General features: G+C 37.5%; 1 protein-coding gene across 1 annotated transcript in view; it reads right to left on the bottom strand.

Moving 5' to 3' along the window:
- Positions 1-2,753: 2,753 nt before the first annotated feature.
- The window catches only part of MTMR7 (myotubularin related protein 7), a 35,787-nt gene continuing 25,400 nt past the window's right edge, over positions 2,754-13,140 (bottom strand). Inside the window, exons 8-14 of the mRNA XM_086463818.1 lie at positions 11,331-11,440; positions 9,270-9,395; positions 8,442-8,491; positions 6,601-6,801; positions 5,543-5,683; positions 3,588-3,714; positions 2,754-3,113 (exon numbers count right to left, since the gene is read on the bottom strand). Coding sequence (XP_086319944.1) covers positions 2,754-3,113; positions 3,588-3,714; positions 5,543-5,683; positions 6,601-6,801; positions 8,442-8,491; positions 9,270-9,395; positions 11,331-11,440 — 1,115 coding nt within the window. The remainder of the gene's footprint in view (positions 3,114-3,587; positions 3,715-5,542; positions 5,684-6,600; positions 6,802-8,441; positions 8,492-9,269; positions 9,396-11,330; positions 11,441-13,140) is intronic.

Genomic DNA, 13,140 nt, shown 5'->3' with positions numbered 1-13,140 from the left:
TTCTGCCAAATTTGCAAGAATTTGCAGCACAGGGGCGATCCGCACAAAGAACCAATGTAGTTCATAGTGTAGTTTTCTCATCCTTTTTGTTTTGCATTCCCCCCCAAAAAAATAAATGCTGGGACGTAACACACTCCCGTATACTTAACTCGATTGGCAGGAGCCTCAGTTTTCTTAGTTACCAGTTCTAGATTCCTCCACAGCTCAAACTACTGGATTCAAGTATCCAAGTACGGAAGATAGAAAAATCCCTTGATCTCAGTGACAAGTGACTCTGGACTAAATGAAGAACTCTTATTACAAAAACTGGGAAAGGAAACTTTTGTTTCATTCACTGGTGTGAAATAACATAACACTAGATGACCTAAGTGTTTATTTGGAAGTGTTTCTCAGCAGTCTAATAATGCCACAAATACACGTGTTACAATGCAAATGGTAGTAGCTAATGCAAAATTCAAGTGACTGAAAGACACATCACAGAGGACTGTTAAGTAAAGGCTTAATATAAAATGGTAATTTGTTAATACTTTAGCTGTAAAGCTAGTTACAAGGAGTTGCATAAGCGACATGAAAACAGTGCTTTGAATTTGCATATATTGCTGTTCTGCATTTATTTCTAGACATGTCTAATAGGACACAATACCATCATACATGATTTTACATTTTAAAGATGTGCAATAATGTTGCCGATTTTCAAACTCATTTTTAGGCAGAATGTTTGTGTGTTTTGTTTTCATTGCTGACTTGGCAGCATGTTTCTTTAGTTTGAGAAAACCCATTAAAAATCTTTAATACCATAGAAGGCTATGTTCAAAATATGAAACGTTTTTAAAAGTACAATTAAAATCAGGGCTTTATTTTATTAAAAAATCATAAAGATTAAAAACCAGAAGGCTAGATTCTCAACGGAGTATAAATTATAGCTTTATTTTTTTCAGTTGAGCTACAGTGATTTATCAAATTGAGGATCTGGCCTTTCCAGTATAACATCAAGATAAATCTTGCTGTTAAGAATTGAATTATTTGTTCAAAGACAGCAGCTCCCTTAAGAGGATATTAATAATCCTGAAGTTTACCTATTTATTTTTAATAACATAAGTTCATAGAGCAGAATGAAAAGCCATTCCATAAAAGCAGACTGAATAATAAAATCTAAAGCTTCTAAATTGAGGTATGTTTATATAATTTAATTTGGCCCGTAAGTCTGTATTTGAAGGAATAGTATGAAATGCAATCAAAGTAAACTTTACATTACTACAGTTTTGCTTTACTGGAGTTCAATACTACATTGTCTCCAAGCAGGTAAGAGCAGCCATATGAATTATACTTTTAACCGCTTGCTTGAATGAAAAAAAAACAAACAACAAACCAACCAAAAAAACCTGGAAGAATTATCCTGATACAGAAGCCTGTTTAGTGAGTTTCAAATCATCCCAAATTTTAAACATTTGTCAGTGGTTTACTTCTCTACCTATGATTATGAAAGCTATTATTCCTACTCTTAAAAACGATGAATGTTCTTAAACCAAACAAGATTAAACTTTCTGTTGTGGGCAATCAGTCTTTTTCGTAAGTTATCATTGCCATGCTCTGTTCAGGTTGGCAAATGCTAAAAGGGAAATTTTATGTGAAGATAAAAAAAAAATGCTTTGTTGTGGTTAGTTTATTTTGAACAATACAATTTGGAAGAAATATTCCTTATAACAGTTCCTTTATAACCTTCCTTTAATTTTGAATTTGGAGTGATGCTTTCGTAAGTGATTTTTGTAAGTGATTTTGGATTCCCAATTCTCTCCGTATATGTACCACTCCCACTCAAATAAAATATTTTCTAGTAGGCATTTAAATAGGCTGGAAAACTTGGGGGGTTTATGACCTTAAAATTTTACCTTTATATCTTATGTAGGTGGTTTGGAACACACGGGTAAGATGCAAACAACCAAACCTGAGAACAAAACATAGGCTAGAGTATACTGCCTATCGTACCTTTCATTGTAAAGGGGTGCTTTACCACAAAAGCTGTGTGAGTATTGTTATATTCCTTGAAGTTTTGCTCATAGAAACTACTGAACTTTCAATGCAGGTTGAGAGTTGAGTACAAATGGGATACATTCACCTGCTGCAGCAGCAGCTGCTTACTGAAGGATATATTTGCAGGATCAAAGCTTCATTTGTCCCCTAAGCAAGCATGTCCATTTATTAGTTTTACTTAACTGTAAAGGATTCTAGTAGGAGAATATGCTAAATAATGGTTGGAATTCAGAATTTAACACCTCCCATGAAAAAAAAAAAGTGAAGAATATACACAATAAGTCTGAAGGCAAAAGAGCTCTACAAAAATAAGTTTTGACTGATTCACCAGTAAGGCTAGCACTAATGAATCTTCAGCCTTGTCCCTAGAGAGTACTTCAGAATTTCACGTCTTTGGAGAAGAACTATTATTTTGTACAATAAGTAATTATGGAAATGTACAAAGTAAGGAATAATTATGTACAGCATTGATAGAGTTAAAACAAATATCACATTGGCTTAACTAAATAGAATAGCAGATACTACCTTTCTTTAGCGTTATGTCTTAAAACTAATAATGTCTTGTTCTGCTTAGATCTTTACTTACACAATTGCACAGTTCCCTTTCTTTGGATTATTTCTTTAGGCCACAGACCACTCCCATTCTTCACCTGATGAAAAGATGTCATTCCAGACTGTGAAAGGCTCAACTTCACCTGGATGCTTGCTTTTGTGAAGGTATTTCAGACTGCCATAAATACAGCCTCATCTGAATCCTTGCCACTGTCTTCACTAGGCAAGCAGCCACCCCCACTTGGGGACCTACAGCTTAAGTCCTCTACACCAGACTCCTGATCACTGTTAGCCGAGAGGTCAGGATCAGAGCTTTTCAGGTTGTCCTGTGTCAAAATCAGGGCTGAATCTTCTTCATCCCCTTGGGAAGGGCTCCGGGATGGGAATGATTTCAGATCATTGCTGTACTCCTGGGGAGTGTTAGCTAAGCTGTTGTTGGAAGGAGAAAGCCCTAACTGTTTGCTTCGGTCTTGTGGCTTACTCTTGATTTTATTGTCATTCAGTTGTGATTTCTGAAGATTTGCCAATCTCTGAAATAAAGGAAACGGTATGTATTACATGGAGGCATTTAGGGCCAATAATCCTCTTGGGTGTCTTTGCCTTTTATAAAAAAAAAAAAAAAATGTAAAGAAACTAGGCTCAGAGCCCAACCCAAATGACACCCTTTAAAACTGCCTGTTTGCATTTATGGAGTATGAGAAGTGCACAATTTATCACAAACCAGTGCTGAATTATATGCTCCTGAGTTGCAGAATGATATAAAATTTCTTTCAGGAGTAGTATTTGTGCATCAACACAGGTGAAATTTTATCCCTAAAGAAAAAAAGTCCACTGTTGTGTCTTAAATGCAAAACATTCATAGTAATTTATGTGAGAACAAAGATGGCAGCCGAACATCCTCATGCCAGAAGAGGATGTAGCATGTAGAGGACTCCGCAGCGTATGGAGTTGGGTTTCATTTGCCATCAGTTAAGTCTGGGGCATTGAGCTCAAGCATTTATTACCTCTCCTAAGACCTCCAGCTCTTCTTCCAGCTGCTGAGTTTCTTCCTTCACTGCCATCAGATAATCAGTAACTGACTGTCGAGGATGCAGCCCCTTTTCAAAGCGGTTGTACATACCGCTCCAGAACCTGGAATTGATGGGAAGGTCAGCAATTTTCTCATTTGGTGAGGTGGCCTCAGGACACTTAAGTACACACTTTTTTTTTTCAGACACATGTCCTAAATGATCCGTCCGTGGATTATTCATCATTAGAGTGCATACACATAAGTTCACTGAATATTTGGTAATATTTATGGTTCATTTGCATTGGCTCTGTCCTGAAGATACAGTTCTGTGGACATACACAACTTGAACCTTGTTCTGCTGCACAACAGAAAGAAAGGTGAATGTACCTTTGACTTAGATCACACGGCTGAGGGTGGCTCACTAAACGTAAACTTTTGCTGTATTTTTTTCCTTGTTTGCACTCTGGGCTTTAGAGCAGGCAAGGTTAAGGACAGTTTTTCGTAACGCTAGTTCTCAACTTCCCATGAAGTCAGCTTTGAAATGCTGTATGCTTGTTTTTGTCTAGGGCGGGGGTGTGAGGTGCAGCTAGTTAACAGGCTTTTTTGCCCTGTGAAGAAGAGTTAAAAATCAGGGGTAAAAAGTATGGCACCCTGATCTCTTAAAATTTGAACTGAGATTTTAAACCGCCCTATGGAAATTGCAAGAAGCTCGTATGTTGGCAAGTTCTCTTCCTGTCCTGTGGAATTATTTGACAAACCTTTAGTTAAACAGCTGAGTTGATTTTTCATTTTCAGGAGGAAAGGTCTCGAACTGTAAGTCCGTACTCACTCTAGCAATCCTCCTGTCTTCTGTCTTCCTGGCAATACATGGCCGCAGCCAGACTCTGAGTGTATAACTAGTTCACCAGACAGGTTAAGTAACCAAGAGTCCTGCCCTCAGCTGCGGCTGTCCAGCCAAGTAGACAACAGTTATTTTCAGAGCGTGTGCTTGCCCCTTGGTGGTTTATTATTCCTACCCCAGTAGCATACTATTTAAGTCACGTTCCCCCTCAAGTTTATCATCTGATAGCTCATGCTTGGAAATCTTTACGCACCCAAGTAATTCCATTAAAATCAACAGGATTACTCATCCAATGGAGGATCTGCAGTATCAGTAATTCTTTTATAAATCCCGCTATCCTAAAGAATACTATTAATGACTATTTTTAAAATGTTTTAAAGTGGATGTGACCTGGAATAGTAGATGTGAAAGAATTCAATTTCTGTCATTTAGGATATTTGTTGGCTTTTTAACAGTTGCTTTTACTTGCAATGGGAAAACAAACTGATCAGCTTTACTTCAAACACAGTTTTCATGAATTTCTATTCAAGTTCCCCTTAAGTTTGTTAAGATTAATGGCACAATTAATTACACAAGCCAGAATGTCAATAGTAACATTTCTGAAATTAAGAGTGTGTTACATTTTGAAAAAAACTTAAACATCAAGTAAAACTTACTGTGTATACTTCAAGGTATAACAACATGGGGAAAGACTGCTTTTTTTTTTTTACTAAACACTTGTTTTAGCAATGAAGCCATATGATTTCTTGAAATGTCCCTTTTTGGTTTTGACACCAATTGACCCAAACAAGCATCAGGAAAAGCAGGTGAAGCAACTTTAAATTTAGAAACCACAGACAAGAATGTACTGAAAGAGACATTTCTCAGTGGAAGAAGTGAGTAACCATGAAATTAGGACACACAACTATCAATATAGCTTTAATCTTAAGCTTCTTTTCAGACTAATACTCCTTTGGGGAATGGTGCAGAGGTGTTGGCTGACTGAGCACACAAGAAATGAACACATTGCATCTGAGACTGAATTTACTCTATAAGCTGCCTTATGGAACGAGAAATACTTAAAAACAAAGGCACATCCTACAATTCTCCGTAGCAAGTGATCTACCCACTTGTACAAGAAGTTGCATGGAGCCATCTGTGGGTGCAGGGTCCCTTGGGTTTGACTATGGTCTGATCTGTACAAAGGGTTCAGGTAATCGGCACGATTTTTCCACAAGTGAGCCCACAATGAGTACGTTCGTTCTTGGATTCTGGAAAAAAAAAAAAAAAATTAAAGTCTCTACTCAACTTCAGGTATAGCTAAAGCTTAGATGCAACATTCTAGTGCTCTGTAGTACTCAGTTACAATCAGCTTTATACTTCCTTAACAGAACTAGACTTAAGTTATAAATACAGAAAAACAGACTAATATTCCTTTGTTGGTCACTAAAGGCAAAACCAAATCCGTTTCCCATAAAGCCAGAGCAGCTGGAGAGAGAAGGTGGAGAGATGGGTTCCTTTGTGAGATGGAGAGGATCGCTTCCATAAACTTAGCTTTCAGACCAGTCTCTACACCAAAGGGATCCCCAGATGTAAAAGCACTGCCAGGAATGGTATTATTGTCTCTGTTTGGGCCTGAGAGCGGGTAGATTAATTCATAATTGCTTTGGGGCCAGACAGCAGAAGGATAATTTGCTGGCTCAGTCCTAGGGAGGGCTACCAGACAAAAAGGCTCTTTGTAAGAAAGTGGCCGAGAGATTAAGACTAAAGTGTCCTGACATGAGAGCCAAAGACAGCTTAAAACAGAAGAGCAGTGACTCTTAAACTGAGAACTTAACTAGAGTGAATATCATCTTGTATTAGAGCTCCAGTGACGGCTTGCCTTGTGTGTTGTTAATGCTGCAATAAAGGTAGGGCCACGCGGCTGAAGGGCTAATGCTCTTGTCAGTTTTCACTAATCCCTGTCACGCACACCGTGGATTACACTCCCAGCAGAGCCACATTGCAGAGGATCAACTTTTTTTGGTATTAATCTATGTTGCCAGAAGATGACAGCCAAGAAATCTACACTGCACCCCATGCCTTATGAAAGGACCTATGTGTAGACTGGCAAATGTCTGACTCTTCAATCCACCACCAGCCACAGACCCCACACGTAAATATGCCACTAAAGAAAAGACTTTCATACTTCAGTTCTCGTCTCTCTTTCTGGCTGTTACACAGGAAATTCCCAAACTGGCAAGAATAGATATGATGCTGTATGTGGATGAGGAATCTCTCATTGAATTCAAAGGCACAAGGAAACTGTTCCATTAATTGCCAAACACACTCGATGAACTGGTCAATAACAGGGGATATCTCCTTCGGATCTCCATCTAAATTGCCATACCTGAAACAAGACAAGATATGTTCAATTATAACCTGAAATCCTCTATGAAAACTGAGTTAACACTAATGAAAACAAACCACTTGCTTTTAGTGTGCAAGTTACATCATAGGCATTCACTTCTCAACTACTAGTATATTTTTTTACTTACAAAAATGATGCAAGATTCACAGGGTAGAATGAGGGCAGAATTTATCAAATACAAACAAAAAAAACTTTCACAGGTGTCTTGTTGCCTTACGGCTACTAAGAGCTGGCTGCTGCATAGCCATGTTTTAATACTATTAATATAAAGTTATACCACAGTAACATATGTCATCATAAGAATGACTGCAATGACTTAATGACAAAAATGTATCTTAGACAGTCACTTAATGGCAGACCATTCCCCAAAACAGAGAACTGAGCAGAAGAGGAGCAGAATAACCTTGGCAGAAAACAGTTTAAAGCTGCCCTCTCTTGGTGAAATATTTAGAAAGTGGGAAATGTTTACATGCTCATGTAACTGTCATGTGAACATCAAACTTGGTGTCTATAAAAATGTATTGGAACCACTTGCAATGAAAAAAAAGGAGCCTGAAAATATAAAATACTTAGAAGTAAAAAATATTTTATAAGGCTACTTAATAGGAAGAAGCATTTTCAGCCAATTATTCTTCTTGTCGAGTGTGTATATATATATGCCAATAGAGTGGAATTCCATAAACATCTAAAATTGAAACTTCTAATTGTATTATTATGGATCAAAGAAAATATAGCACCATTGTACTGCAAACCAAAGCTATCAGTGGTGATTACATTTCATATTATCTTTTGCCACTAATAAAAATGGACATCTAACAGCATCATATTAAATGTAGTAATTCCTACTGGAATTTCACAGGTGTTATGGAGCTGCACTGATTTCCTGAAAGCTTTACTGTGTTTTTTGAAACTAGAACAAATTTATATTCAAATCAGGCACTATAATGTAATTAAAGTCCAATATAAAAATTGCATTTTTTATTTTTACAGAAACTAAAAGGAAATACAAGAAAGAAAGAAAACATGTTTAAATATATAAAGTCTTCAAACATTTTCCTTACACTGTAGCATTTACATAATGGATGTCCAAAATAACTTGTCCAAATAGGTGACTTTCCACTTCACTTTAGTTGACACTTCTGAACAAATCCTACAGTTTTTGGTAGAACAGACTGTTACAGGAGGAGTATACTTTATGGAATAGATAACTTGCAGACATGCCTAAGATTAAGTACTGTCCTGGAAGATGTGGGCTTTGCTGAACAGAGGGAGTCCTGGCACTACTGGAAGACCTGCTGGAGCCCAAAGGGATTTTGCAAGCCCCATACATACTGCTTTTCTCTCACATGGATCTCTCAATGCTTGTAGCAACTGTGAGACCAGCACTCAGGATTCCCAATAGCAGCCCTGAAGTGCATATATAAGACAAGACTGATATGAAAATATTTCACTTTGGTTTTTCCAGGCAGCTAAATTATATAGTAGGAGAAAGTGGTGCAGCAGTTTCCTGAGGGCATTCTGTTGATTCGTTTTGTAAGGCAACAAGGAAGTAAAATTGGAATGGCAGCAGATGCTGACTACATGCAAATATATGTAGAAAAACTTTAGCACCACCTTACCTGTGGTTAAATTTGTGACCAAAGGAAACCCAGTCTTTTTCAATTAACACCTAAAATGAGAATATTGCATTCAGTCTTGTGGAGCAGAGCTGACATATGTTAAAGCAGGCAGAAGAGTGGTGTAAACAAGCAGTATTGGAATCCCAGTTATTTCTTAGAATAAGCAGAAAAGTGACAAGCAAATATGACGTAAGCAAGTGGTGTTAGAATCCCAGATAATTTTTAGACTAAGCAGAAAAATAATGACTGCTGAGCACTGCTGCCAGCTCAAGGGAAAGCAGTGCTCTTCGTGGATGGAGATAGAATGCTGGTATTTTGGCACAACTTCAATTAATTTGATTCATCATTTTATAAAATAGAACCTAAAAATGTCTCAAACATCTTTTTAACTTGTGACCAGTAACTTGAGAAGCATTCCTAGATGCTTTACCAGTGCTGATCTGCTTGGCAAAGGTTTTCCAACAGAAAAAACATTGCAATCTAATCTCTAGGGAGCGCATGCTTCTGGCACTCAAAACTTCACTGACCCCTGAAAATGAATACAAATTATTGCTTGCACTTGCAGCTCCTTGGGCTGTGAGAAAGTTTCTTGGACAAGGTTAGGAAAAAAAAATAATGGGTGCCCAACTGATCTCCACCTTTGATAACATTTCAGACAGAAACTGGGAGACTGTAACTTGGACAAATAAAAACCTTCCTTCCTCCTTAAAAAAAAAAAAAATAAAAGAAAAAGATATTTAAAGAAAGTTTATTTTCTGTTAAAACAAAAGGACTAATCTTAAATGATGCCATAATACTTTATTTACTCTGTGAAAAGAACCTGCTTACCATGAATCCCTTCATAGTTCTGTAATATGGATCCAATAGAAGGCTTGCTACAGAGCAAACCTGGGCTGTCCTATCCCAGCCATCAGAGCAGTGAACAAGCACACTCACACCTTCCTCAGCCACAGCCTAAGGATACAGAAAAAGTCAGAAATTTCACAAGCAGGGAGAAAGGCAGTGGTAAGAGAGGAACAGTGGGACAGCGTAGTAGGGAGAGTATTCATTTGGGGACTGGAAAAACTTGTTCATTTTTTATTCTGCCACAGAGTTCTTGAATTATGTTGAGTGCTATTCCTCTCATTTGAGAAGTTTTAATCTCATCCCATCCCATGCAATGTGGTGGATGCAGTGTCACCTGTTTATGCTCCACTACAAGACAACGTGGGATCCATTTCAGTTAAAAACCATCAATCTGTCAGAGCGGACGACTACCTAAAGCACATTGAGATGTAGTTAATGCTCTGACTCACGTAACAGCGAGAGAACAGCCATACTTGCAATATGGCCGTTAACTTCTCATCTTGATGGTAATGTCATTAATGGCAATGTCTGCTTCTGATACCAGTGCTAGCATGGATATTATTACAGCACACTGCACTGCACACTGATGACATACTGCTAAAGGTTTGTGGGGAAGCCTGTGGTAGTGGTAAACTTCCATATCTAATAAGCAAGATTGTATCAGTATCTTTAATGTAAATAACTGGCGAGAGAGGATTCCATTTTATACATAACACATAAAGAAGAGATCATACTAAGTTCTCTGAAGCTTAGTGTTGCATTATTTTTGGAACTGGAGGGATTTTTTTTAAATTCTAAGGGTTTTGACCTTTGTCTTTTCTAAAGAGAACTACATTTAGAAAACAGAGAAATAAAATCGGTTAGGAAAGATACTGCTTAGAAAAACAAACATTTAAGTTAAGTTTGGTCTTAATAGGGAACAAGGAATAATAATAAATTAGCTATGTTTATCTCAAGAGACAAGTAAATTCTACCAAAATAGAATCCCTGTGGGCAGGAGACCAACAACTGAGAACTGGGCACTGTACAAATGAGAATGGGTCAAAATGCATGTCTAAGGCTAGCAAGCATACGGACAAAGGATAAATTTTAAGACAAGCCACTGGGGAAAAGTTGGCAAGAGCTAATGTAAATGACCTGATTTCTATAAGCTGGTGAAAGCTAATAGGTCTGGGAGAAGTAATAACATGTGCATTTATCCTGCAGCTGCCGTTCAGGTAAGAAACTACAGTTCTCTGCTGAGCAGGAAGAAGCAAGAGAAACAAGCAGTTACTGAGGAGGGAAACGTGAGGTTTTATCCATACAGTCATCTGTAGCAGGTCATATGAATAAAATGGCCTATAAGAAATTGTGATAGTAATCTCAAAAGTAAGAATTGAAACAGTAAAAAGCAGAGCACAAGGAAGAGGATAATAAAATTAAAACTACTGTTGGTAGATGACAAATATCTGCATTACTTTGGGTGGGATTAGGAGAAATAATTTCTTATCAAAACCAACAACTATTTTCTGAAACAGTTCTCAAGTATGTAAGAGTAGAAGCTGCTAGAGAGTTTGGCCATGGTAATACACAGGAGTTGGTTTAGGAGTTTGCTAAACAGTTTAGTTGATTGCTAAATAACGCAGAGGTGATAACTCAGAGTAGCTAATATTCCTATATTAGAACTACCATGCAAAGAAGTAGTCCTAGAACAGAAACCTTCAACAAAGAAAATGTCCAGAAACCAGTGGAGGAGGCAGAGGAAATAGGGAAAGAAAGAGTGACAGTCACTGCTGGTGAGTCAAGTAAGGACATTCAAATACCTGGTGTAACAAGATAGAGGCTAGTAGAAGCTTTAGTACATTTGAATTCTTAATGAAAAGAACACAAACTTTTTGTACCATATTAGCAAAGTGTCCACACAGCAGCACCTAAGATAACATCATCACTGCTTTTTCAGATACAACATCACTGAAGGTAACAGAAGTTATCCACAAGCAGAGAATTTAGTCCTCACTTTGTATCTGGTTAGTCCAAGTTTTGTGCTCATTTTACACACTTTACCTTTGCAATGAAAATGCCAGCATCCATAATGGCTTTGATATGCTTCAGCCAGCCAGAGTTTTCTAGGCCCCACAGAAAGTCACTCATTGAAGGCGATTTCAGCTCACAAACTGCAAAATAAACTACATCTTAAATGTACAGTAATTATAGTCCCTTAAGCTTTTACTGACTGTTCAACCTAAGAGTTATCTCTTCAGATATCCCTTCTGTAAAACGCATCTTTTGAAAAGAATGACTACTACACAGTCCAACTTTACCATTGAAAAAAGCACATATTTAAGAGTAGGAGCTGGACCAAATTTCACCCAGTATGTTGATTATGTTAAAGAGAGGAGCTGTTACAAAGCCTGTTGCAAACAATTTACCAAATACATCTTTCTGTGCAACGCAGATTTTCCAAAATTGTGTTGGGAGTGAAGTTTTCAAACCCCTGAGAGCGAACTGTGGATTTAATAATGAGGGCCTGGAAACAGAAAGCATATGATTCACTGCTGTGAGACAGCCCCTTGAATGGTGCCACAGCCTTCTCTTCCCAGCCACATTTGCTGATGAAGCTCTGTAGGAGCATGCCCACCAAGCCCAGCCTTCAGCATCACCACAGGTGATGGTGTTTGAGTTAAAGTGAATCACTCAACAGTTCTCCATCCCTGAATGATACCTTATTAAAAATTCACCTGTAGTCAGAAAGTATTCTGATGGTAGGGAAAAGCCATAACTCATCAAGGAAAATATTTTCCTGAAAGCTTTCTAAGCTCTATACCATATTTAAACAACAAAAAAAAAAAGTCTCCCTGTTTTTGCAACATTAAGTTTCTATCCTGCTATATCCAAGTGTCTAATTTTTAATATTACAGAATTTATGACATCAGAAGAAAAAAAAAGGGCAATCAATCTAATTCAGATACCTCAATCCAGCAGCAAACAAATACTCAAGAATATTTGAGCAATCTATTTTCAACAGCAAGATACTAAATTCACCCCATAAATAGACTACGTATTTGTTTCGATCCATATAGAATTATACTATCTTTTCAGGAAAAAGTTATTAACTAGCAAAACTCATTTAAGGAATACAGCAAAAAAGGTCATGGTTTTTACTGAGTTAATGTATGACCTGTGAACTAATGATGTCTTAGTAGGTCTCGTGCTCTGGAAAACTTCTAAAAGACTGTTAATTGTAGCCGTTATTTGTGGCAAAACTTTAGTTTCCTTCAATGTAATTGGAATTTAGTTTTGAAAGCCGAAGTCAGAGTTTATACCACGGCTAAACATATCTGACTGTATTAATTCCATTTAATTCAGAGGGAAAATAGCCTAATGTGTCCATACAAAGTCTTGCAATCTTTGTATATAGGGCCTCTTCCAGATGGTTGTTTTAAAAGTAATTTTTGGAGGATATTTATAAAAATGCATAGATAGCAGCACTGAAAGCAAATAGCTTTTCACATGATTAATGCTCCTGTGCAGATGGAAGCATGACCAATTAGTAGCTGAATTCTGGCTGAAGCTGCTGTCTCTGTTTACAAAAGCCCGAGGTAAGGCTGAAATAGAGCTTTGCTCATTCCCACTACCAAATTACAGTCAATATTTACTGACCACTTCACTGAGCAAAGTTCAGACTGTACTAAAGGCGTACACTGTATATTTCACATGATTTTGGCTATCGATCTGGACCTTAATACTGAGTTCAATTATGAATTCAATTATGAGGCATATCCTAACAGGAAAAGACATTTCCATCTCACCAGAAATGGTACCGAAATCTTGGAGAAATAAGATGTGCTGCACCCACTGTCTGGGCACAGGAAAT

Source organism: Leptosomus discolor, chromosome 4 (assembly GCF_034619465.1).
Source record: "Leptosomus discolor isolate bLepDis1 chromosome 4, bLepDis1.hap2, whole genome shotgun sequence".
NCBI classification, from domain to species: domain Eukaryota; kingdom Metazoa; phylum Chordata; class Aves; order Leptosomiformes; family Leptosomidae; genus Leptosomus; species Leptosomus discolor.
Note: the sequence above shows the minus strand (reverse complement) of the source record. Positions and strands in the feature narration are given on the sequence as shown.